The sequence below is a fragment of the Gopherus evgoodei genome, chromosome 11 (genome assembly GCF_007399415.2).
Source record: "Gopherus evgoodei ecotype Sinaloan lineage chromosome 11, rGopEvg1_v1.p, whole genome shotgun sequence".
Taxonomy (NCBI): domain Eukaryota; kingdom Metazoa; phylum Chordata; order Testudines; family Testudinidae; genus Gopherus; species Gopherus evgoodei.
Window position 1 is genome coordinate 15,418,636 of NC_044332.1, and position 23,555 is coordinate 15,442,190.

Here is a 23,555-nt window from a genome sequence, read left to right on the forward strand (position 1 = left end):
GGGCGTGTCACACACCAGCCGGCGGAGTCGCTGGGCATGTTGCACACCAGCTGGGCAGCGGTGGCTGTGTGCGTGGCTGGGCGTGTCACACACCAGCCGGCGGAGTCGCTAGGCATGTTGCACACCAGCTGGGCGGCGGTGGCAGTGTGTGTGGCTGAGCGTAACACGCTGGCGGGCGCTGTCCGCGCTGGCCACTAGCGGGCGCCGCAACAGCGGCGCCGCCTCCGGCTCCGCCCGCGGGCGGGCCCAGTTCCTCACCCAGGCCCGGCGAGATGGCGGCGAGGCGGTTGCTGAGTCGAGTTGTGCGGCCGCTCTGCGCTCCGGGGGCCCGGCAGCCCGCCAGGTGAGCGCTGCCGGGGCCCCGGCTGGGCGGGAGAGCGGCTGGGGGGCTCCGGCAGCAAATAAATGGAGGGTACTGGCCACTCTGGGCTCTGTGTGTGTGTACACGTGTCTAGTGTGTGTGTGCGCTGTTGGTGTGTGTAGTGTGTACAGTGTGCTCTGTGTATACTCTGTGCATACACACAGTACAGTGTTGTGTATGTACTGTCTGTACTGTGTGTGTAGTGTATACAGTGTGCTCTCTGCATACACACAGTACAGTGTTGTGTGTGTACTGTCTGTACTGTGTGTGTAGTGTATACAGTGCTCTGTGTATACTCTGTGCATACACACAGTACAGTGTTGTGTGTGTACTGTCTGTACTGTGTGTGTAGTGTATACAGTGTGCATGCTATTTGTGTGTAATGTGTACTGTCTGTACAGTATGCTCTGTGTGTAGTGTCTGCGCTATTTGTGCCTATAGTGCACTCTGTACTGTGTACAGTGTGCTCTGTGTACTATGCACAGTGTGTGTGCACTATTTCTCTGTGTGTGTATTGTGTACAGTGTGTGTGTGTAGCGTGTATAGTCTCCGTGCAACAAGGCCCATACTGGGGTCTGTGATCAATACCATAAATAATGGTATATTAATGGACATAATAATGCCAGGGATCTAGGCTCCCCCAGATTTTGGACAGGTTTGGATCAAGGTTTGTATTGGGGTGATCTGGGCTCCTCCTGGTTTTGGATGGGTTTTGATCAGGTTTTGGCTTTGGCTGTGGCCCAGCTGTGAAGTCCCCAGCCAGATCCAAACTTGCCCTAAGTTTGCGAGTGCTCAGGTCTCAGCTCTCCTCCTAATGGTGCCTGCTTGTTTTGTGCCTCTCTCTCCCATTCTCTGTCACACCCCATCTCTTAGGGCTTGTCTACTCTTGAAGGTTAATTTGGATTAAGGTAGAGGTATGAGTTTTAACAGGCTCTCTGGAATAACTCCCTTGTGAAGGCAGTTCTTTAGAAGGAAAGTAGCTGTGACCTTTAGTCCAGATATTGCCAGCATGGCAATTTCAGATAATGACAAAGCTACACCCAAACAAACTTTGTTGTTTTCATAGTCAGAATCAGATCATGAGGTCTCACCCAAAGATCTTGCAAGAAGCTCATGTCCCCAAGTTATTTGATGAGATTATTATTTCTATCATTAAACTCTTGAGTGTGTCCACCTTGAACTCTGTACACACTACACATGTCTAAAAGCAAAGAATTAAAAAAAAAATACATTGTGTATCTTTAAAGTTGAAAATGTAGTTGTGAGTAACACACCGTCTCCTTTTATTTTAAAGTTTTGTGATTTAGGCTTATAGAAGAGAGGAAAAGACCTGTTAGATCAGTGGTCCCCAACCTTTTTGTAGCCCGTAGCACGTTCATGTTTTCAGAAGAGTGTAGCGGGCACCAACAATTTTTCAAGGCTTATTTTGTATTTGTACATTAAATAGTATGAAAAACATCATATTTAATATACATAATATATGAATCCATAAGATAAAAATGGTAATTTTATATGTAAAAGGTATTAATTAAATTATTCGGCAATTACTCTTTCACCTTACCATGTGAATTTGCTCTTTTTTATATACCTGTAAGAAAAATTAAAGAGTTTTTACAAAATAAATATCATAAACAGTTTTCATTTTTATTTATTTTTAAGAAGTTAAACATTGTTGAACTGCTGGTCCAAATATATTTATTATTTTTACTTTAACATAGAATGAAGCCTGCAGCCCCGGAGTTCTCTGTCCCCGACAGGCGTGGGGCTGTGGTTTCTCTCCGGCGTAAGCTGTGGCCCCGCGCCTGCTGGGGACCAAGATCACCAGCGCCTGCAGCCCCAGAGTTCTTTGTCCCCGTCAGGGACGGGGCCACGGCTTCTCTCCGGCTTCGAAGCTGGAGAGAAGCCACGGTCCCGTGCCTGCTGGGGACCAAGAACACCAGCGCCCAGAGCTTGCAGCCCCGGAGAAGCGGATTTTCTCCCCTGCTGGGCACTAGGCAGGCACTAGGCAGGCACACGTAAATGCTGCGTTGGGGACCACTGTGTTAGATCTTTGAGACCATCCCATGACCTTGCAGAATACAGCCTCTGTCCCCTAGTATGACTCCTTGGGGGGGTTAGTTTAAAAAATGTTACCCTATAGTTTTAGTGTGGGTTTCTTGGTTAAGGTATGTATGTGTGTGTGTATAGGGTTGAGGTCTATTTATTTTGTGTTTGAGGGGGGGAAAATACTGCAATCATTTATTCTCTATTTTGTAACATCATACATACAAATCTCATTACAATAATGTGTATACTGCCTCCTGCATTCCAAATCCTGTGTAAGGCTTGAAACCAGTGTCAAGATTAATCACTGCATTACAGGTTGGCCAATAAGGGCATGATCCTACAAACACCACTGAATGTCGTGCTTGAGAGGTGTGCGACTGCACAGTCTTGAGCACCATGTGTGGTAATAAATGTTTGGAGGGTTGAGCCCAAGGTGAACAAACTAGTCTGCATCGGAGAGCCCATTCTGCTAATTGTAGCTTGCTTTTATTTACTCAGTTCCTAGTATACTGTGGCATTTGTACTTAAAAAGAATCACAGCATTAAAATATAGAACTTCACTTCAGCCATTTGACAAATAAACCTTTGCTGTGAAAGCAGCAAGATTTCTTTTTTAAAACGGTGTAAGTTAACAAGACTGTACTGTAAAACAAGATACTGACCAAAAAGGAAAAACTCAAAAGAGAGACTGATTCATGGGATAACTACTATAAAGTGATGTCTTGAAGATAAAAATCTTATCCGTAATCTTTGGAGATACCTTTATGATTTTGGTCATTTAACCCCCAGATACTGCTGTTAGCCTCTCCTTGACTGTTTTTTTAAATATGCAGTGTTGTTCTAGAGTGTTGGTCCCAGAATATTTGAGAGACAAGGTGGGTGAGGTAATATCTTTTATTGGACCTACTTCTGTTGGTGACAGAGACAAGCTTTCGAGCTACAGGGAGCTCTTCTTCAGGTCTGGGAGTGGTACTCAGAATGTCACAACTAAATACAAGGTATAAACAGATTGTTTAGCATAGGTAGTTAGCACAAGGCAGGGGTTCTCAACCTTTTTCTTTCTGAGTCCTCTCTCCCCCCACACATGCTGTAAAAACTTCACAGCCCACCTGTAGCACAACAGCTGGTTTTCTGCTTATAAAAGCCAGGGCCTGTGTTATGGGGTAGGAAGCAGGGCAATTGCTTGGGTATCCCTGTGAAGCTGAACTGGTGAGGCTCAAGGCCTCTGGCTTCAGACTCGTGGGACTTCAGCTTTCTGACCTGGGCCCCAGTGAGTCTAATGCTGGCCCTGCTTGGCGGACCCCTGAAATCTGCTCACTGCCCCCGCAGGGGGTCCTGGTTGAGAACCACTGGTCTAAGGGACCATTCAAGGTGGACTGCCCCATTAACACCTCTGCAGTCATAGGACAAAAGGGGGGCAGGGTAGTGGGTTATAGACTGTTGTAATAAGCCATAAATCCAGTGTGTGTGTTCAGTCCACAAAATTTTAGTACCTAGCAGTTATGAATTTAAGCCCTCAAGCTCATCTTTTGAAAGTGTTGTGCAGGTTTTGTTTGAGACAGGGACTGGCAGATCAGATATAGAGTGATCACTTTGTGAAAAGTGTTAACCAACAGGTGATAGGGTGTGTTTTATTTTATAATTTTCCTATTTGAGTTCATTTGAGAACTTAGCGATTATCTGATTCATCCACCTAGTTGTTGTTGGAACATTTACTGCGATGGATGAGGTATACCATGTGTTGCGATAGGCATGTGTAGGATCCATGGATCTTGAAAGGCATGTTGGGGGCGGGTGTTGATCATTGTACCAGTGGAGATATGTCTGCAGGTTTTGCATCTCTTGTTCTGCCAGGGTTTGGTGCCACTTTGAGTTGGTGGGTCCCGGTCTGTGGGGAGCTTGCGTCTGATGATGAGCGCTTGGGGAGATTGGGCAGGGGGATTGTTCCCTCTCTAATAACACCTCATAACAACTATGTGGGTGAAACCAGAGAATCACTATGCTCTTAAATGAGCTCACAAAAGAGAGTAAGAGACAAAAACACCTTGTATTTAGCTCTGAGTACCTTTCCCAGACCGGAAGAAGAGCTCTGTGTTGTTCAAAAATTTGTTTCTCTTTCCAGCAGAAGTTGGTCCAATAAAAGATCTTTCCTCACCCACCATGTGTCTATTTTTTAAAATGTATTTGTGGTTGTGGGTTTATCTGCTGAGGTATAGAGCTGTTTCATTTTTATCTTTTTAAAAAGATGTGTCTTATTTTTAGAGCTCTGTTTATTAGAGAGGGAGGAGGGGATGGCTCCTGCTGCAGAACCCAACTAGACTCATAGACTTTAAGGTCAGAAGGGACCATCATGATCATCTAGTCTGACTTCCTGCAAATTGCAGGTCACAACCTCTCCTGCTCCTGTAATAGACCCCTAATCTCTGGCTGAGTTACTGAAGTGTTCAAATCATGGTTTAAAGACTTCAAGTTACAGAGAATCCACCATTTACACTAGTTTAATCCTGCAAGTGACCTGTGCCCCATGCTGCAGAGGAAGGCCAAAAAACCAACAACAACCTCAAGCCCCACCGTCTCTGCCAATCTGTCCCCAAGAAAAATTCCTCCCAACCCCAGATAGGATGAACAGTTAGACCCTGAGCATGGATGGCAAAAGAAGCAGCAGTTTCACTGTTTAGTTTTATTTGTATTTTTTTTTTTTGAAGGATGATGGTATTGATTGAATTTGAAAGTGAGGGACTACTGCTGCTGGACCTTAGCCCTGTGTCAGTGTGTTTTTTGGAATGGTTCGTTCAAGCCTGTCTGTGCATCTGTGCCGAATGCATGTCAAAGTTGACCTGAAACACCTCTTGCTGTACCAATCTTTTTTTTTTTTCTGGTTGTTAATCATGTCAAGTAGCATAATGGACAAAATATCCATGTTTCTTATGCTTCCGCGCTGAAAATTTATGAACAGAATTATATGCTGTTTTGCCTGCAATACCAGGAGACTGGACTCGATGACCCAGGAGTTCCATTCTGCTCCTACGTTCCTTTGGAAGGCCAGTGCCATTTATTGTGCCCGCAAGTATTTGACCAAGATAGGTATTCACTGTTTAAAAACATGTTAGGTAGCATTCTTTACAAATGCTTTGGCTGTCTCTTTTTAGGTATCTGCAGACTGAAAATCATGAGTTAGTACGTCAAGAAACATCTTCTGCTAAAACGTTAATGGATATTGGAACTCGAAGGATCTTCTCTTCGGATCATGATATCTTCAGGGAAAGTGTGAGGAAATTCTTCCAGGAAGCAGTGCTTCCTTATCATGCAGAGTAAGATATGATATTTTATGATATTTTGTGATATTTTATGTCACCTACTAATTCCAGGCTGTTTCACAGAACTCTCTGGGAATGATGTTCTGAGTATAACAAGCAAACTGTAGAGTTTATTTTACTTTTTAAAAAATTGTATTAAGGCTTGTACATAATATATATCTTGATTTGCATATCTCCTACATCACATGTTTGAAGGAAGAAAAAAGTACATGGTTATATTTGTAAAGCAAACCAAAAAAAGCACTTTCTGTATTTCTCATGAAAAGATGCCAGGTTGATTAGCTAGGAGCTCATTATTTACAGGAGCAAATGCAGCACAAACAGTAAAACGCAAACTTCTGTAGAAATCTGCCTTGCCTCTAGGGATGAAAAGGTAGTTTAATCTGTTTGTTATCTTTGCTAAGGCTCTCAGTATTATCACTGTTTATTATTTGCATTGTACTAGTGCTTAAGAGTCCCAGTCATGGACCAGGATCTGAGGCACTGTACAGACCCAGAACAAGACAGCCCTTGCTCCAAAGAGTTTACAATCTAAAGATGTTAGTTGTGTTGGTTTTTATGTTGTGGATCTCTGTCCCTTGAAAAGCGGACTTAACGGTTGGTGTATACACAGACTTGCCCCAAAACAGCTAATTCAGTTTTAATTCACATCTTTTATTTCTGTGCAAGTCTCTGTGTGGGCACTCTTACTTCAGAGTAAAAGTGTTCTATTCTGACCGACTTAAAGTGGTGTTTGTGGAGGTGGTGTTTTAATAGCTAAATTAAAATAGGATCAAGTTGGTTAAAACAACAACCCTGTTTTAGCTCAGTAAAAATAGGACACTTTTAGTTGAAATAAGTGTCTACACATGCACATTATAACAGAATATGTGTATTAAAAGAGATTTAGTTATTTTAGTGCAATTTTGTGTGTAGACTAGTCCTAAAATTAGCTCTTCTAGAGGTCACAACTGAGACACCAGATGGTAATGATTTTGCATTGCTCTCAGCCAGGGCTGGAAAAGCAGTCTAGAAGTGAAAGATTTCAGTTACCAGTCCCCTGATCTGTTCATCCCTGACAGTTCCATTGCTATATTTGGTGTAGCTAGCTTGTTGCAGGCACAATCCTTAGCATATTTTTGTTTTGTAATCTCCTAGTACAAATTCCGGTTTTGAAATCCATTTTTTGGCGAAGTTATGGTTGTCATTCTACATCTAGGAGAGCAGCTTCATTTCAGAATTAATTTCAAGATAATCGAGACTCAGCACGTTAATATCAAACAATTGTTTTAAATTCTGGTAGTGAGGGTAATGGGATGAAATATTTTATGGTGTTCTTCCACTTAAATTTAGCCAGTTAGCCCAGAAGGGTAGCTGTACTTCAGATATGGTGATCGTTCTTTCTAGGGCTACAGTGCACGTCTACAAAACCATATATTGTGCCATTCTCCAATAAGGACCATCTTCCAACAAAAGATTTAAACAACTGTATTAATTCTGGACTGGGAAAACAAACAATAAAAAGATGAATTTAATATATTTCACCTTTTCACATTTATTCCATCCCTTCCCTCTTCTCTCTTCAACTCCTCCACCTGGAACTTCTCTTATGTTTGTAGTAATTGTTCTGTTTCTGTACAATCTCCAGAAGATAAAGATGAGAGAGGATGCTACAAACTTTCACAACCAATTATTATTTATTTGTATTATCATAGCACCAAGGGGCCTTACTCATAGACCAGGATCCCACTGAGATAAACCCTGTACAAACACAAGCAAACAAAAAGATGATCCCTTCCTTTGAGGCTTAATATAGTTAGTTCTCTTCTTCCATTTATAGTTACTGGGCAATTCCATTCAATCAAACTGAATAGAGACTATAAAACACCTTCAACTTAAAATCATTCTCGTGTCTGAAATAATTTTCACTTCTTACTGTTTATAAGTAAGACTTATTGCTACTATAACTGAAAGAGATTAGAAGAAAGATTTTTTTTTTTTTAAATTTATACGTTTGAGAGTGCTTTATGGGTAGTCACGTTCCTCTTCTCTGTAAAGTCAGTCAGTTTCCTTCTGTTGTGAGCATGGGTCTTTTCACGCAGCAACAGGGGAAAGAGAAACACTTATAAAATAGGAAAATGTCTGTAAAGCCGAACAAAACAGGAAAAAAAAATAGCCCTGGAATTATAGCAGGTGTAGAACCTGACACTACTTTAATTATTTTTTGCAGCTAACTAGATTTCAAGGTAACAATATCCCTTTAAAACTTAAATGCCAATCCCTGTAACCTTCAGCTATTATTCATTGCTTATGTAAAACTATAGATGCACGTGGCACTTTCCTGTAGTGTAATAATTAATTAGTGATCTGGAAAATAGGGTGAACAGTTAGTGGCAAAGTTTGCAGACAATACAAAAATTATTCAAGTCCAACGCAGACTGTGAGGAGTTAGAGGGATCTCGCAAAACTGGGTGGCTGGACAACAAAATGGCATATGAAATTCAAAGTTAAGTGAAAAGTAATGCACACTGGGGAAAAAATAATCCCAAATATGGATATTAATGGATTCTAAATTAGATGTTGCCACCCAAGAAAAAGATCTTGGCGTCACCTTGGATAGTTCTCTCTAAACTTCCAGTCAATGCGCAGCAGTGGTCAAAAAGGCTAACAGTATGTTAGTAACTATTAGGAAAGGGATAGAAAATAAGACAAAATATAATACCACTATATAAATCCATGGTGTTACCCCCACTTTGAGTACTGTATCCAGTTCTGGTCACCCCATCTCAAAAAAGATATAGTGGAACTGGAAAAGGTTCAGAGAAGGGCAACAAAGATGATCGAGGGTATGGAATGGCTTCCATATGAGGAGAGACTATAAAGATAAGGACTAGTCAGCTTAGAAGAGGGACGACGGAGGGTGGAGTATGATAGAGGTCTATAAAATCATGAAGAATGTGGAAAAAGTGTATAAAGCAGTTTTATTTACCCTTTCATACAATACAAAAACCAGTCATCACCTGATGAAATTAATAGACAGCTGATTTAGTGCAAACAAGAAAGTACTTTTTTACACAAGGGACAACTAACCTGTGGAACTTACTGATGCGGGCTGTTGTGATGGGCAAAAGTGTAACATGGTTCAGAAAGAAGTTCCTGGAGGATAGCTCCATCAATGGCCACTAGCCAAGATGGGTAGGGACGCAGCCCAATGCTAGGGGCAGCCCTGAACCTCTCACTGTCAGAAGCCAGGAGTGGAAATCAGGTGTGGATCACTCCATAATTGCCCTGTTCAGTACATTCCCGTTGAAGCTCTGGTACAGGGTTCTGTCGGAGACTGGATACTGGGTGAGAAGGACCATGGTCTGACCCAGTATGGTGGCTTTTACGTTCTTAATACACAAAGTCTCTGCCCTGAAGAGCTTGGTGTCAGATTTTCAAAAGCATCTTGTAGTAGGAAGAGAGCCGGAGACATAAGCCCTTGTATCAGAGGCCTGGTATGAGGCAGGACTCGCTCACAGAATTTGGCAACAGGGCTGATATTGCAGAAATACACATTCCTAAGAAGTGCTAGTCACAGAGCACTCACGCAAACACATCCCGATATCAAGTGGTACCGGAACATCCCGATATCAAGCATGGTACAAAAACATTCCCCAAGGTTAACAGGAACACACTGACCCCTCCTAAGAGATAAGGTCAGGATAACAGTACAAAATAAAACTATTTTGATCGAACCAACATGTACAAGGTAATGGGTAATAGCTAGCCATGTCACAAGGAGGTAACTAACTATGTCAGAGGAGCAGTACTAACTTGTTTGTATTGGGGTATAAAGATGTATCTCAAAGGGAGTATCTCTGTCTGGCCTAGGGAGGAATGGAAAGTCCCGCCATTCACTGAGCTGGTCCATTATTACGGGCATACATGTATTAGTGGTCTGGTGGAGTCTGCAGGATACTCATACCGGACTTCGTTGACAATAAGCCTGGCTGGGTGCCTTTGTCCCTTAACGGATCTTGTGCTCGTTGGGAGGTTTGCTTGAGGTCTGCTGTGCCAGCTGTCTGCGCAGGGCTGGTGCAGCACACAAAGAAAACACCCATGCAGCCGAACATCTATCAACATCTAATCACACTAAGTGACTAGGACTACTGGTTTTCAAAGGCTGTGTCTTCACTGGGGAAAAAAGTGCATTCTTAATTCAGGCTAGCTAATGCATGGTAAAATCCTAGGGAAGACAAGTCTTTAGCTTGTGTAAAATTTATCTACTGCCTTGTCTTTCCTAGGATTTTACCTCAGGTTAGTAACATCCTCTCCCCCCACCCCCACCCCCCCTAGAATATAAGGCCAGTTGGACTTGTGCTCCTGCAGCATTTAGACGCTCTTGAAAAATCCGATTGTAAAGGAACAAATGGGTTTAATGGTAACACATAGTGAGTGGCTGAGCAGACATGGAGGGGTGAGTGTATATGTTAGCAAACACAGGCTTTGTGGAAGACGTGATTTTTTTAGGGCTGATTGGGAGGTATGAGATCTCATCACAAATGTTGCTTGGAAGGAATGGAGTTTGGAGTGAATGGAAAAACACAGGGAGTGTTTGGCAGAGACATTTACATGGGCTCTCTGAGGTGGGAGTGGGATTGAGGAGAAGTTTTAACTGCCTGGATAAAGAGCCACTGGGACACCTCACCCGTGCATGTCTCTCTAAGGCAGTGATCCCCAAACTTTTTACCTTGCATGGCCCCCACCCCCAATGTGATCTGTCTCTCCTTATAGAGCCGTGGTTGCGAGCCGCAGCTTGGTGTGGGGCCACAGCCAGGCTGGGGGGGCCAGTGCCTGGGGCTGGAGTCAGGGCTGGGGCCTGAGGCTGGGGTCTGGAGTGGAGTCGCAGTTGGGGGCCATGGCCGGGAACCAATAGCTGCATCTGTTAGCTAGGGGTCAGGACCAGGAGTGGGGCTGGGGCAGAATGGGGCTGAGTGGCTTTCCCCCCCCGCCCCCTGTGGGGCCTGGCCCTATCCTGCCACACACCCCGAATGTTCCTCTGTTCCTCGTGGTTTAGAAATCTCTGCTCTAAGGACTCATTTATGCGCTCTCATTGAAGATGGGTTCATCCTTCTCATATAAACTAATAATCCAAGGAAAAGTATCTTCCAAAGAAGTAGGAAGGTGTGAATCTCATTAAGTTTTCTAGCACATGCAGTGTTTTATAGTGAAATTTATCTTGCTATTGCAAAACTGTTTCTTTGATATTTCTTCTAGTACTTTCTTAAATTGCTTGCTCAGTGAAGTGTCTGTTGCTTACACTTTTTACATCCATTTCAGTTGCAGCTGATAAAAGGCCTCCAAAGTAGTCTGTGTGACTGAAAAGATGAGCCTTGCACTGCATCCTGAAGGCCATCCAACTGTGGCTCTAGCAGACATCCTGAGGGAGAAAGTTCCACAGATAGGGAACTTCTGCCATGAGTCTCTAATTCTCCTTCCGAGTTAAAATCTAAGGACTATCACCAGAAGCTCCTCTGCTGTCAATTAACCAAAGTATCACAAAAACCAATTCATCTTTGGTAGTGTTCACAAATTTATCAGGTATAAAGGTTAAGGAAATTGCAGATTATACATTGGAAGCAGAAGTTAGCTTTTTACCACCTACCATACTGCATGTAATTCTGTGGTGGCAACTTAATCATGAATGCATAGACTTGGTGACTACAGATCCTGAATACATTGCATGAGTTCAAGAAGCCTAGCTCTCCCCAGCTGGCAAAATACACATGCCTGTTTTATGTTACCTCATGTGTTCTGATTGGTTTCTGAGATTGAAAGTCTTATTCTTAAGCACTGAAACTTGGTAGCAGATTTTATGGTGTAAAGCAGCAGCTGTGGCAAATCACAAATAGTAGGAGAGGAATTCCACTAACTTCTCGTTCCTGTGTCATTTGCAGATGGGAGAAGGCTGGCCAGGTGAGCAGGGAGCTCTGGGAAAAAGCTGGACAACAGGGATTGCTCGGTGTCAATATATCGGAAAAACATGGTGGCATTGGAGGGGATCTGCTCTCTTCAGCAGTGGTCTGGGAAGAGCAGTAAGTACAAGACACTGCAGCAAGAATCAAGTTGGTACCATTAAAAGATTGTATTTGTTCATCTGATTTCCTGATTCCTATTGTAAGGAGAGTGTGTTCACAGACGGTAATAGTCTTTTTTCCTTTCACAGAAGTGATAATTTAGACATGCATAAGTACCCCCTGCTTTAGATATTTAAGATGATTTTTTTAAAAATAATAAATTTAATAGTATTATATTCTTAGGACGGAGCGGAAGTGTTCTCTTTAGACTGGTGGGTGATCCAATAGTCTGGCAGTGAAAGAACATTCTATAAATAAATAAGAGAACGGATGTCACAAGTTAAAATTGTGTGTCATTTTGGCAGCTTTTAGTGTACATTTCTTTGTTTTGGTTCTCTGGTTTTAACAGTGTAAAATTCAACAGATCAATCACTGTCACACTTGCTTCTAAAGTTTACTTTTACTCTTTTCTCTTCAAGGATGTATGTTAATTGTTCTGGCCCAGGATTCAGCCTTCATTCAGATATTGTCATGCCCTACATCGCAAACTATGGCTCAAAAGATCAGATTGAACGGTTTATCCCTGAAATGTCTGCAGGCAAATGTATTGGTGCTATAGCCATGACAGAACCTGGGGCTGGCAGGTGAGCCGGAAAGGACAACAGATGGGCTTTGCATACATGCTGCTTACCTAATCTCACTGTGTAAAAATCCCGAGTTTCATAGTTACATGGCCATCTTACTGATTAGGCAGTAGCCTGGAATAGGTAGAACTGCAAAATAACCTGTAATTATAGATTGCTGTTTTACAACTTTGTCATTCCCGGATGCCTGTTCCAAACCCATGATCTTGCCATTAGCCCTAGGACAAATAGGGTTTTGTATTTGTTTTAGATTCTGCATAAACAGCCACTAGCCTACTTGTTACATGGACATTCTTTAATGTGAAATGTAATAACTCAGTAAAGGAGGCTTGACTTAGTCCATATAATGCTGTCTGAATTTGGCAATTTCCTTGTCCCTGAATCCTGTGTAGACTAGAGTTCTCTTTCCTGTACTCTCATTCATATAGCATAAGGGCAGAGACAATAGGATTATTTGGTAGATTACTGATTCAGGATCATTCTCTTCAATCTGCTAAGCAGAGGGGAGCACAGTAGGGAGCTGCACCTTCTATGCTGTGTCCCCACTGGTCCTAGAAAAAGATAAAGCCTCTCTGCTTGAGAACCGTAAGCTAACTATATTTGGAGGATGCCAAGCTGAGTGGCTGATATCTGCCTTCTGGGACAGCCCTAAATTGATGGGCTATGTAGACATAAGATGCTTCTGAGCTAATAGATATTATTTGTGCACATGATACTTCGGGTGTGAGCTGGTATGTCACTTTGAAAGTGAAGTAGAACCATATGCTGTACTGAAGATGCAGATCATTCATATACATAACGCACTTGTGGTTTCCATAATATTCTCTAGCCCCTTTTTAATACATCTCTGAATCCTATTTTAGCTTTTGACTACTGTTGTACATAACGCTATCCACAAGGAGTTGTAGGCTCTACACTCTTCATTATTTTATACTAGGATTATTTTTTAAATGTGAACTTCATGCCACTGCTGGATTGTTCTCTTAAATAACTTTCTTTTCTTGCCAATCAATTTTAGTGATTTGCAGGGTGTACGAACATATGCCAAAAAGGATGGAAGTGATTGGATTCTCAATGGAAGTAAGGTATGTGAACGGATGTTCTCTGACTTATGGTGCTTGGGTACTGAATTCATCTAGTTAGTGAGAGAATTTACTTCATTCTACAGCTGCTTTCCCAGCTCTTAGTGTCTCTCCACTTTTGTTTTTCCTTTTCTATGAGTTACATCTTATAGAAGAATTCATGTTACTCAGCCATCCAGCTTATGATGCTGACAATTTATGGGTCAATCAGCAGAGCAGACTCTTTTCTTTGCAGCTTTTATTGGAGAACAAAAAAGCAGCCCGATCATAAGATTTTGCTCTTTTCCTTGACTGGTATAGTCAACCTGCACAATATAGCCAAGGGCCGGACTGTTTCACAGTTCAGTGGAGTTGGTAGCAGAATAGCCACCCTCCTATGCGTTCCCCTGTCAGTCGAGGGAAACAAACTAAAATCTTTACTCCTTTACTACTTCAACACAAAAATGGAATCTTTATCCAGTGTCTGTATTGTTCGGTGTGTGGGGTAAATTCCATATTAAATGCCAACCACATATTGAGCTGCTATAAGGGTACCCATCTCATTTAACCCATAATAAGAGGACTGAAGTAGGGGATTGTCATTCTAAACAATGTTAAATGACACTGCTGTTAGTTGAAAACTTTTGAAAATAAAAACCTCTTAGAGTTACAGCTCTGTCCTGTTACTTGATTTTTTTTGAGTATTGGGATGGTTGGTTTAGTGAGGAGGGATAGCTCAGTGGTTTGAGCATTGGCCTGCTAAACGTAGGATTGTGAGTTCAATCCTTGAGGGGGCCACTTAGGGATCTGGGGCAGAAATCAGTACTTGGTCCTGCTAGTGAAGGCAGGGGGCTGGACTCGATGACCTTTCAAGGTCCCTTCCAGTTCTAGGAGATTGGTATATCTCCAATTATTAAATAATTAATAGTACAGGTCGGCAACCTACGGCATGTGTGCCAAAGGTGGCACACGCGCCGATTTTTAATGGCACGCTGCTGCCAGCCGAGGTCCTGGCTGCCGGCCCCGCTCAGCCCGCTGCCAGCCTGTGTGAAAGAAATCCCAGGCCGGCAGCGGGCTGAGCAGGGCCAGTGGCCGGGACCCCAGGCCGGCAGCGGGCTGAGCAGGGCCAGTGGCCGGGACCCCAGGCCGGCAGCGGGCTGAGCAGGGCCAGTGGCCGGGACCCCAGGCCGGCAGCGGGCTGAGCAGGGCCAGTGGCCGGGACCCCAGGCCAGCAGCGGGCTGAGCAGCTCAGCCCTCTGTTGGTCTGGAGTCCCGGCTGCTGGCCTCACTCAGCCTGCTGCTCTCCAACAGGGAGTTCCTCTGGGAAGCTGCTGGCCAGGGTTTCTCCCTCACAGGGCAGTGGAAAGGCACCTTGGTGATCTTGGATGTGAGTTACAAAGCCCCTGCCCACAGGGCTCGGGGAGCACTGGGGGGACTGGGCTCTGGGAAGCAGCTGTGTTAGGGCTCCCAGATGCTGCATGAGTGGCTTGTGCAACTCTCTCCTGGCCCCTGGACTTTAAAGGGGGAGCCTGGATTGGTGCAAGGCACTGCGAGTTGCAACTGGCCCCCCTCTTTGCATGGCCCCACTTCCGCCTCATGCTCCCACTCTCCTCTTTCCCCTTCTCTGGCACTGCATCAGCCCAGGAGGGGGCTGTGCCCCCAGCACCCCTGAGCTGGCCGGACAGCGGTGGGGTTGGAGGGGTTTTGCAACCTCTGGAAAGAGCAGATGGAGACGGAGGCTCTTGCTGTGTCTGTGCATCCTAACACTTCCTAACAGTGGCACTTCAGCTCGGGCGAGAGTGGTCCCCTGTCTGGGCAGCTTTCAGCCCCCAGGAGAGTTCAGGTTTAAAATGCGCAAACTGTACAGTGATCTGAGTAGGTCTTGCATCGCAGGGGATCTGCATCTCAGAGGGGAAGGCAGTGGGGAGTGCAGTGGTCCCTAGAAGCAGCCATATGAGTTTTTTGGGCAGCAGGGACCTGGGTCTTAAGGGCCGCTTCTCAGAGCTCCAGTCCTTGCTGTGTCAGTTTCATGTCAGGAGTTGCAGCTGAGCTGCCTCTCTGAGCTATTGGCATCACTGAAAGGGAGAAGCTGAAACTCCCCTGGGCACTGTGTCAATAAGAGTATTCGGTGCACAGGTTCATTTGAAAGAACCTCCTAATGCTCCTTTATGTGGTAGCAGTGTTCTCTCTTCCTTCCCCTCCCCCTCACCCCCCATTGCTGGTACAATCACTGCTTTTCTTCTTAAATGCACATGCTAGTGTCTTCTGAACTTGGAAAGTATCTGAGGTGTTTGTGTGGATCAGTATTGCAGGGAGAGATGGGAGCCAGAAAGGGTGAAATCTATAAGGACTATCCATTTAGATCAGCAGTAGGCAACCTATGGCATGCGTCCCAAAGGCAGCACGCAAGCTGATTTTCAGTGGTGCTTGCACTGCCTGGGTCCTGGCCACCAATCTGGGGAGCTCTGCATTTTAATTTAATTTTAAATGAAGCTTCTTAAACACTTTAAAAACCTTATTTACTTTACATACATTATTCATATGGCTTATAGAAAGAGACCTTCTAAAAACGTTAACATTTATTACTGGCACATGAAACCTTAAACTAGAGTGAATAAATGAAGACTCAGCACACCACTTCTGAAAGGTTGCCGACCCCTGGTTTAGTAAAACGTTCTTTTTAAAATGACGAATCATAGGTGACCACGTGGTCTAGTGCTTAAAAAGAGAGACCAAGAGACTTCACTTCTATTCCTACCTCTTCCACTAACTCTCTTCTATAGTTTGAGAAAATTTCTATACCACTTTGGACCTCAGTTTCCCTATTTGTAAAGTGATGGTGATGATTCCTGCCTATCTGGGTAAAAATGCTTTGAAATCTTTGGATGAAAACACAAAGTAGTAATGGTATTTTGATTTCAATATATTTCAACGATTCTTCCTTCTGTGAATTACCTATTACTTTTAGGCATATTTATGGGCTAAATCTATATGTGTTTGCAGAGCCTAGCACAGTGGGGCCTTGTCCAGATTGTGGCTTTTGGTCACTGCAATAATAAAATAATAAAAACCATAAATGTTTGTTTGTATTTGTCCATAAGAATGTAAAAGATACTGTTTAGATAGATAAACTTAATAGTTGCATGCCTGAACCTAGGCAGGACAAGGCAGTTCAGTTTTTTTTTGGTTGGCATGGTTAGGAATCTGAATCTAATTTTTATACTTGGCATGGCTGTGTCTATATTCTACCTGTTGTGTGATATCAGAATTTGACTTAAAACATATGATACAGCGAAGGTAACTGTAAGTTTCCATCCACTGTAGCATGCATCAGTGTTTCATACAATATTAAATATGAGTAGATAGCATATTGTACAGAATTATAGAGATTTGCTATAGTAATGGAGAACCTCCCAATGATTTTCCATTTTATACCTTGCCATTTTAACTTTTGGAAGAGGTCATCTGCATGTTAGTTGACATTCTTGTTTGTAAAAGGAATCTTCATAATAGAGATGAGACTGAATAAAAATATGAATTTAAACTTTAGGAATATTCAAAATAAACAAATACAAATTTGGTTCCTTTTTTTTTAATCTGTCCCCTGTCTTTATAATGGGTTAGAGTCAACCAGACTTCGGGTGTTAGTTTGCAATCCAGATCCAAATTATGCCACTTGAACTCATCTCTCCTTTATAGACTGTTCTGGAGCACTTTGGTTTTTTATGCATCTGGACTTTTTAAACCTTTTGGACACTTACTTACAGCTTTCATCTTTTATATACTGTTTACTTGTAGAAGTGTGTGAAAGTTCGTGCACTACTACTTTATAATCTTCCTAGCTACGTGCCAGCTAACAGGCAGTATTATTCCATCTTGGTTTTCTTGCAGGTATTCATCACTAATGGCTGGATGAGTGATTTAGTGATCGTGGTTGCCGTTACAAACCGTGAGGCCCGCTCCCCTGCTCATGGGATCAGCCTTTTTCTGGTGGAGAACGGAATGAAAGGATTCATCAAAGGACGCAAGCTGGAAAAAATAGGCCTGAAAGCACAGGTAAGTCATACAAGCCTTACCATGTGATGGACTTTGAGGCAGTGTAAAAGGACTTGTTATTCCCTGGGGTACTTTAAGTAAAGATTAAATGTAGCTATTGTGATACGTCAGTTCACAGTTTTAACTGCAAGAGAAGGATATTCTAAATCAGATTGCAAGGGTGGGTTGCAGTTGAGTGAAATTTATATTGAAAGCAAACCGCCTCCAGTGAATATATGTAATTTGGGCTGTAGAGGTTAGGAACTGGATAAGAGGAAAATCTTTGGAAGAGAGAGTTTGACATTAGATATTTTATTTAAAACCATTTTTAGGACACAGCAGAGCTGTTTTTTGAAGATGTACGTTTGCCAGCCAGTGCCTTGCTTGGACAAGAGAACAAAGGGTTCTACTATTTGATGGCAGAGCTCCCTCAGGTAAGACTGACACAAACCCACACCGTGTGCAGGAAAAGTACAAAGACTTTATTTTGGTCTTTGCTTGGAACCGCCACCTGCAGTTTATGGATTATGGTGAGACACCTCAGTTTCGGAGATAGGATGCCTACAACCACAGTGTACTGATATTTTTGTTTTTAAGTGATAGGAATTCTGCACTGCAAATCAAAGTGAAGCATCTTGGAATATCAGTGAAATAGCTTGCAATCTAATAGTTTCTATTCAAATAATTTTATTATGATACCATGTTAGGGTACTGCTTTAGTAAGGGACGGTATAATAATTGCTACAGGAAGGATATTTTGTGTATCAAGATTTCATATCCGATTTCAAGACCAGATCTCTCAGTCAATAGCACTGGTGTGAAGAACACAAGATTAGAACAGAATTTAAAAATTGAAGGCTACAGACAACTCTGGTATTATCTTAACACTTGTACACTCAGCTCAGTAGTTTTAAATATGCTCTTTTTGCCCTCAATAAGTCTCTTTGTGCAGAGTTGACTTTTCTTTGTGCTAAAGGCTAATGCAAAATGCATACCTGCAATTCTTCTACCAGTGGCAATACATTCTAGATCAGGGGTTCTCAAACTAGGGTCAGGACCCCTCAGGGGGTTGTGAAGTTATTACATGGCGGGTCTCGAGCTGTCAGCCTCTACTCCAAACCCCGCTTTGCCTCCAACTTTTATAATGGTGTTAAATATATTAAAAAAGTGTTTTTAATTTATAAGGGGGCTCGTACTCAGAGGCTTGCTATGTGAAAGGGGTCACTAGTACAAAAGTTTGAGAACTACTGTTATAGATAAACCACTTTCTGAATCTATTTAATAAAAAACTGAAAGGTGGAAGCATTGTGTAGAGCCTAAAGTGGCTTGTCTTATTAGTAGAACTGAACATAGTTGACCAGTTAATGCAGGTTTGGAAGAGCAGAGGGGAAACTCAGATGCCAAAACCATGACTCTGTTTTGTCATAAAGCATAAAATATGACTCTGTAGTTGCATCATCTAATAAAAATCATGTTTACTTGATTTTACACTATAAGTTAAATATGAGACCTACTGTTTCACTGTGCAAATTCCATACATTTAGTTCTTTCAAAGAAAATATTTTAGTGGTTTGAAAAAACACACAGAAGCAGTGCTCATGAGCACCCCTACAATAATGAACCAGATTATTTACATGGTTAAGCAAAAAACAATTCTGCAGGAAATGGATCTTAGTTTAAATCTTTTAATAGTTTTTGAGAATGGGGAGAAAATTTTAAACTTTTAAATGTATTTAGACCAGTGGTTCTCAAACTTTTTTTTTTTGCGAACCACTTGAAAATTGATGAGGATCTTAGTGGATCACTTAATGATATTTCCATATGTTTTTTGTACCATTAGCTAACTATTGTAAAGCACTTTTATCCAAAGTATATGAAAAAAACCTTAATTAACATTTTTTGTTCTACAAATAAAAGCACACAACTCGTATTTTAATATCAGTAGTCTTACCTTTCAAATGCGATGGATGTGCCCTCTCGCCCCTGCCGCGGCAGCTCCCAGGCTGGGGCTGGGAAGGAGATGGGTCTCTCCACCACAGAGCTGAACCTGGGAGAAGGAGGGCGCTCTCTCCTCAGCAGCTGCAGTCCTGGAGCTGGGGAAAGTCACCTCTTTTTCTCTAGTTGCCCTAGCCCTGCACATTCCAAATTCCCCCACCCGCTCTTCTCACCCCACTTCCCCTGCACACCTACCCCATATTCCCCCCCCAGGGTCACCACCTAACCTTACATGTGCATCTTCTCCAGATCAAGGCACCTAATTGTGGCTCCACTAATTAGGCGGGTGGTCCTTCGTTCTCTTGTTTGCAGCTCCCTAGGCGCGCATCTTAGAGGGAACTATCCGCAGACCACCTGAATGGAGCTCGCGGACCACAGTGCATCCACGCACCACAGTTTAAGAACCTCTGATATAGACAATGTCCTTCGAAAACTTGTTTACATTACTGTTTTATTTGAACTGAAAGGTTAAAACCAAATTACTGAAAAATCTGAGCCAAATTGTTTCCATTAAGTCAATAGGAGTGTATTACATTTCACTTTTAGATTTTTTTTTTTTCTGTAGTCCTGTTTATGCAACTTTGGAACGTCACTAAGAACTTTTAACATTGGGTCCCACCAAGACAATTGTGTTAATCAGAGTCACAATATTTTCAATTATACAATATATCTAGTTAAAAATTTAATGGAACAGAACAAAACTAACACTAACAGACATGACTAAACTTTTGTTTCCCAGCCTATGTTTGTAGAGAAATTTGAGATTAGCTGCATTGGATAAGAACTCTCAGATTCTTTCACTTCTTTCTCCAAGGAAAGACTGTTGATTGCTGATATGGCACTTGCTAGCTGTGAATTCATGTTCGAAGAAACAAGGAACTATGTTAAACAAAGAAAAGCTTTTGGGAAAACAATTGCACATTTACAGGTGAGCTTAAACCAAGAAAAAGAGACAGAAATCATTATTTTTGTCTGTGTGTTTCTCAGTATAGATTCATGTAATATATGTAATTTTCATTTCACTGGAGGTGTTAGGCAAGCAAAACCACTGGACTGTTTTCAAAGGTTCTAAAGTTGGATTAGGAGCAAGTACCTGGAATGACTCTGCTTTCTCTCTCATGTTCAGTTTTAAATTAAACATGACTAAGTGCTCTTGAAATAACATTGCTGCTACTGCTTTCAGATTTGAAGTCAACAGTCCATTGCCGACCTGGTTTATGAATATATAGTGAAAATAGTTTTGTTTATAAAATTGCATTTTTCTGTCTAAGGCTCTGATCCTACAGCATATTGTCATGAATGGGCCTCTGCATGTGAGCTGAGTCCTATTGACTTTGGTGGACTTCCAGGCATGGGAGTTCACCTGTGCACAATGCATTGCAGGATCAGGGCCTACCTGAGATTGATACTATGCAAGTTTTTCACAGTAGAGAATTTGTTGTCTTAATGCCTGTGAAGTGTTAAGCAAAGAATTATTTTGTATAGTCTTCAGTTTTATGGATATTGTAAATGATTCCTCAGCTGTGAGGCAACTAAATGCACAAGTGACTCCACATAAGAAGTTATACGTAGTCCACAGTGCATATTATTCTTGCTGCCATTAATGAGAGTTAGGTGTGAGTTCTGAGACTATCGCTAGTTAATCAGGGTAACTTTTGTTAACCATATTCTAGTAAATATGGACTCTGGGATTCTACGTGCTAATGTAGCAATTTTCAGAAGGTACTGCTTATTTGTTTCTTAATACAGGAGTGATCTTAAGAGTTTCAGTGTAAAACCCTAGGTAGGGGGTTATTCTGAAAACAATGTTAAACATTTTAAATATGTTAAACATTTTAATGAGAACATTGGTCAGGTTCCAGTGTTTGTGATGCATAGAAACTGAATGAATTATACAGGTTGGAGACTGGTAGCTTTTTTGTTAATTGACATGTGCCCTTGAGATCTAAGTAAAAACATCAAGATTCCCAGTTTTGAGTCATGATCCTTTTCCTGTTATGTCAAAGGCAGATCTACCATTGATTTCAGCAGGAGCAGGATTAGGCCCTTAGAAGTAAAACGTCTTTAAGTATCAATTCATAAATTTCCAGGTGTGATTTAATACCTCTTTTAAAAAACTATAGTTTTAGTGCAGAGTTAGCTTTAAGACAACCACTCTCCAATAAACTTTTTAAAATAAAGTGTTTTTATCAAAACATTATGCACTCTGTACTTTTCTGTGTTTTCTTTCATGGCTGATTGCTAAAATGTGTGTGGAATCAAAAGCTGACTGCTTTCTAATTCGCCTGATGTCTTGCCTAATTCATTTATTACGGGATTTGAAATCAGTCTTTTATTTATTTCTGTAGCTTGTATAAAGGAGATGATGAAGCCCACTGATACAGGAGTTTGATAACTTGAGAAAAGACTCGTTGACTTTGTCTTTTTCATTGCCCTGGCCAGTGTAAGGACTACTACCACATAGCTGAGTTCTTGCCCAGTCTAGCTTTATGTAATGCTTCAAGTGGGCTTCTTCTTTTTCCACAGTATAACAGATCTCAATGTTAGGAAACTTTCCCTGACAGCCAATCTAAACTTTCCTTTGTTCATTTGAATCCAATTATTCCTATTCATATCTCTTTGAACCTCTCTTCTCCCTCTGTAGTCTTGAATTTTAATTATTCTTTAATAAAAGATATTTGATAAATAAAAGTTTTTTGGATTGTGACATTATACTTTTAAAATAAATTTTGCATTTAAGAAAATAGAGTTAGTACTTTATGGAACTGCTAATAAACTGGGGAAATTACTGTGTGCAGTATAGTTATACTTGTCAATCCCAGGATATTAGAGAGACAAGGTGGGTGAGGAAGTTGGTCCAATAGAAGATATTACCCTCACCCATCTTGTCTCTAGAGAAATTACTAGCTGTTAAGAATAGAAACACATTTTTACCAGAAGGGGGAGCTCAAGTTGCTAAAACATTCAGTAAAGGGCCAGTAGGTTGTACTATCTAGGAATTTATGAACTCAAGACTTCTGTTATCTAATTATTTTTAAATAAGAAAAACACATGACTTTGAGTTAAAGACCAGAATTTACAGCTTTTCTTTGATTCACAGGTGCCTTGACTCTGAGCAAATTCTATTTGATTAGACTGGCAGAAATGTGAAAAGTTAAAAAAAAAATGGAAATGAAACTGCTTTTTGTTTTATAGAACTCTAGCTCCTGTATTGGTGGTGGTCTTTACCGTGGTGGTGTTTCCTCCATGCACAACATTAGTTGTACCCTCCCCTCTTCCCTCCCCCCCCCCCCAAAAAAAAAAAAAAAAGCATTTCCTTGCAAAGACCTTATTGGCATATATTCCTTTTGCTGGTTTGTTCTAAAATATTTCCTGATTTTTAAATACAAAAATTTTCCCCTCCCAACAAAAATCAGACTGTGCAGCACAAGTTAGCGGAACTGAAAACTCAGATTTGTGTGGGACGGACATTTGTGGACAGCTGTCTCCAGCTGCATGAGGAGAAACGTCTGGACTCCTCCACAGCTTCCATGGCAAAATACTGGTATGCATGTTAAAACAGTTTGAAAATGTTTACTTGTATGAACTTTTCTGGACTCTAACGTTAGAACATTGAAGTAACCAACCCAAATATTTAGCCCAAAAGGTAACATCATATATGATTAAACATTTGTCTGCATCTAACATCAGAATTTATTAGCCCAAACTACAGTGATGCATGTAGTATACATAGAGACTTACACTGAATATTGGTATTGGTTGATCAAATAATTTCAAAATTAGTTACTTAGTGTTGGCTTTTAGGAGAAAGGTCTCTTGAGCAATGTGTTCCAAATTCATCTTAAATAGTTTCACTTGAGAATTATTTTACTGAGTTTTTGAAAAACATTTAATTATACAGCTGAAAAACTTTAAAAACCAAAGGTTGATCTTACTAGGATTCCCTTATATAATATTTATAACATATGAAATAAGTTTTGGATATATTATTTGATAAATCCTGACATAAGAGCTAGGTATTTAAGCTAGCCATTTTCTGAGAACTATCTGATTTCAGG

General features: G+C 41.5%; 1 protein-coding gene across 1 annotated transcript in view; it reads left to right on the plus strand.

Annotated features, from left to right (window-relative positions):
- The first annotated feature begins 253 nt into the window (after positions 1-253).
- ACADL (acyl-CoA dehydrogenase long chain) overlaps positions 254-23,555 on the plus strand; it is a 31,435-nt gene continuing 8,133 nt past the window's right edge. The window contains exons 1-9 of the mRNA XM_030580384.1: positions 254-343; positions 5,557-5,718; positions 11,643-11,780; positions 12,242-12,406; positions 13,425-13,491; positions 17,359-17,523; positions 17,835-17,936; positions 20,312-20,425; positions 22,914-23,041. Coding sequence (XP_030436244.1) covers positions 273-343; positions 5,557-5,718; positions 11,643-11,780; positions 12,242-12,406; positions 13,425-13,491; positions 17,359-17,523; positions 17,835-17,936; positions 20,312-20,425; positions 22,914-23,041 — 1,112 coding nt within the window. The 5' untranslated portion in view covers positions 254-272. The remainder of the gene's footprint in view (positions 344-5,556; positions 5,719-11,642; positions 11,781-12,241; positions 12,407-13,424; positions 13,492-17,358; positions 17,524-17,834; positions 17,937-20,311; positions 20,426-22,913; positions 23,042-23,555) is intronic.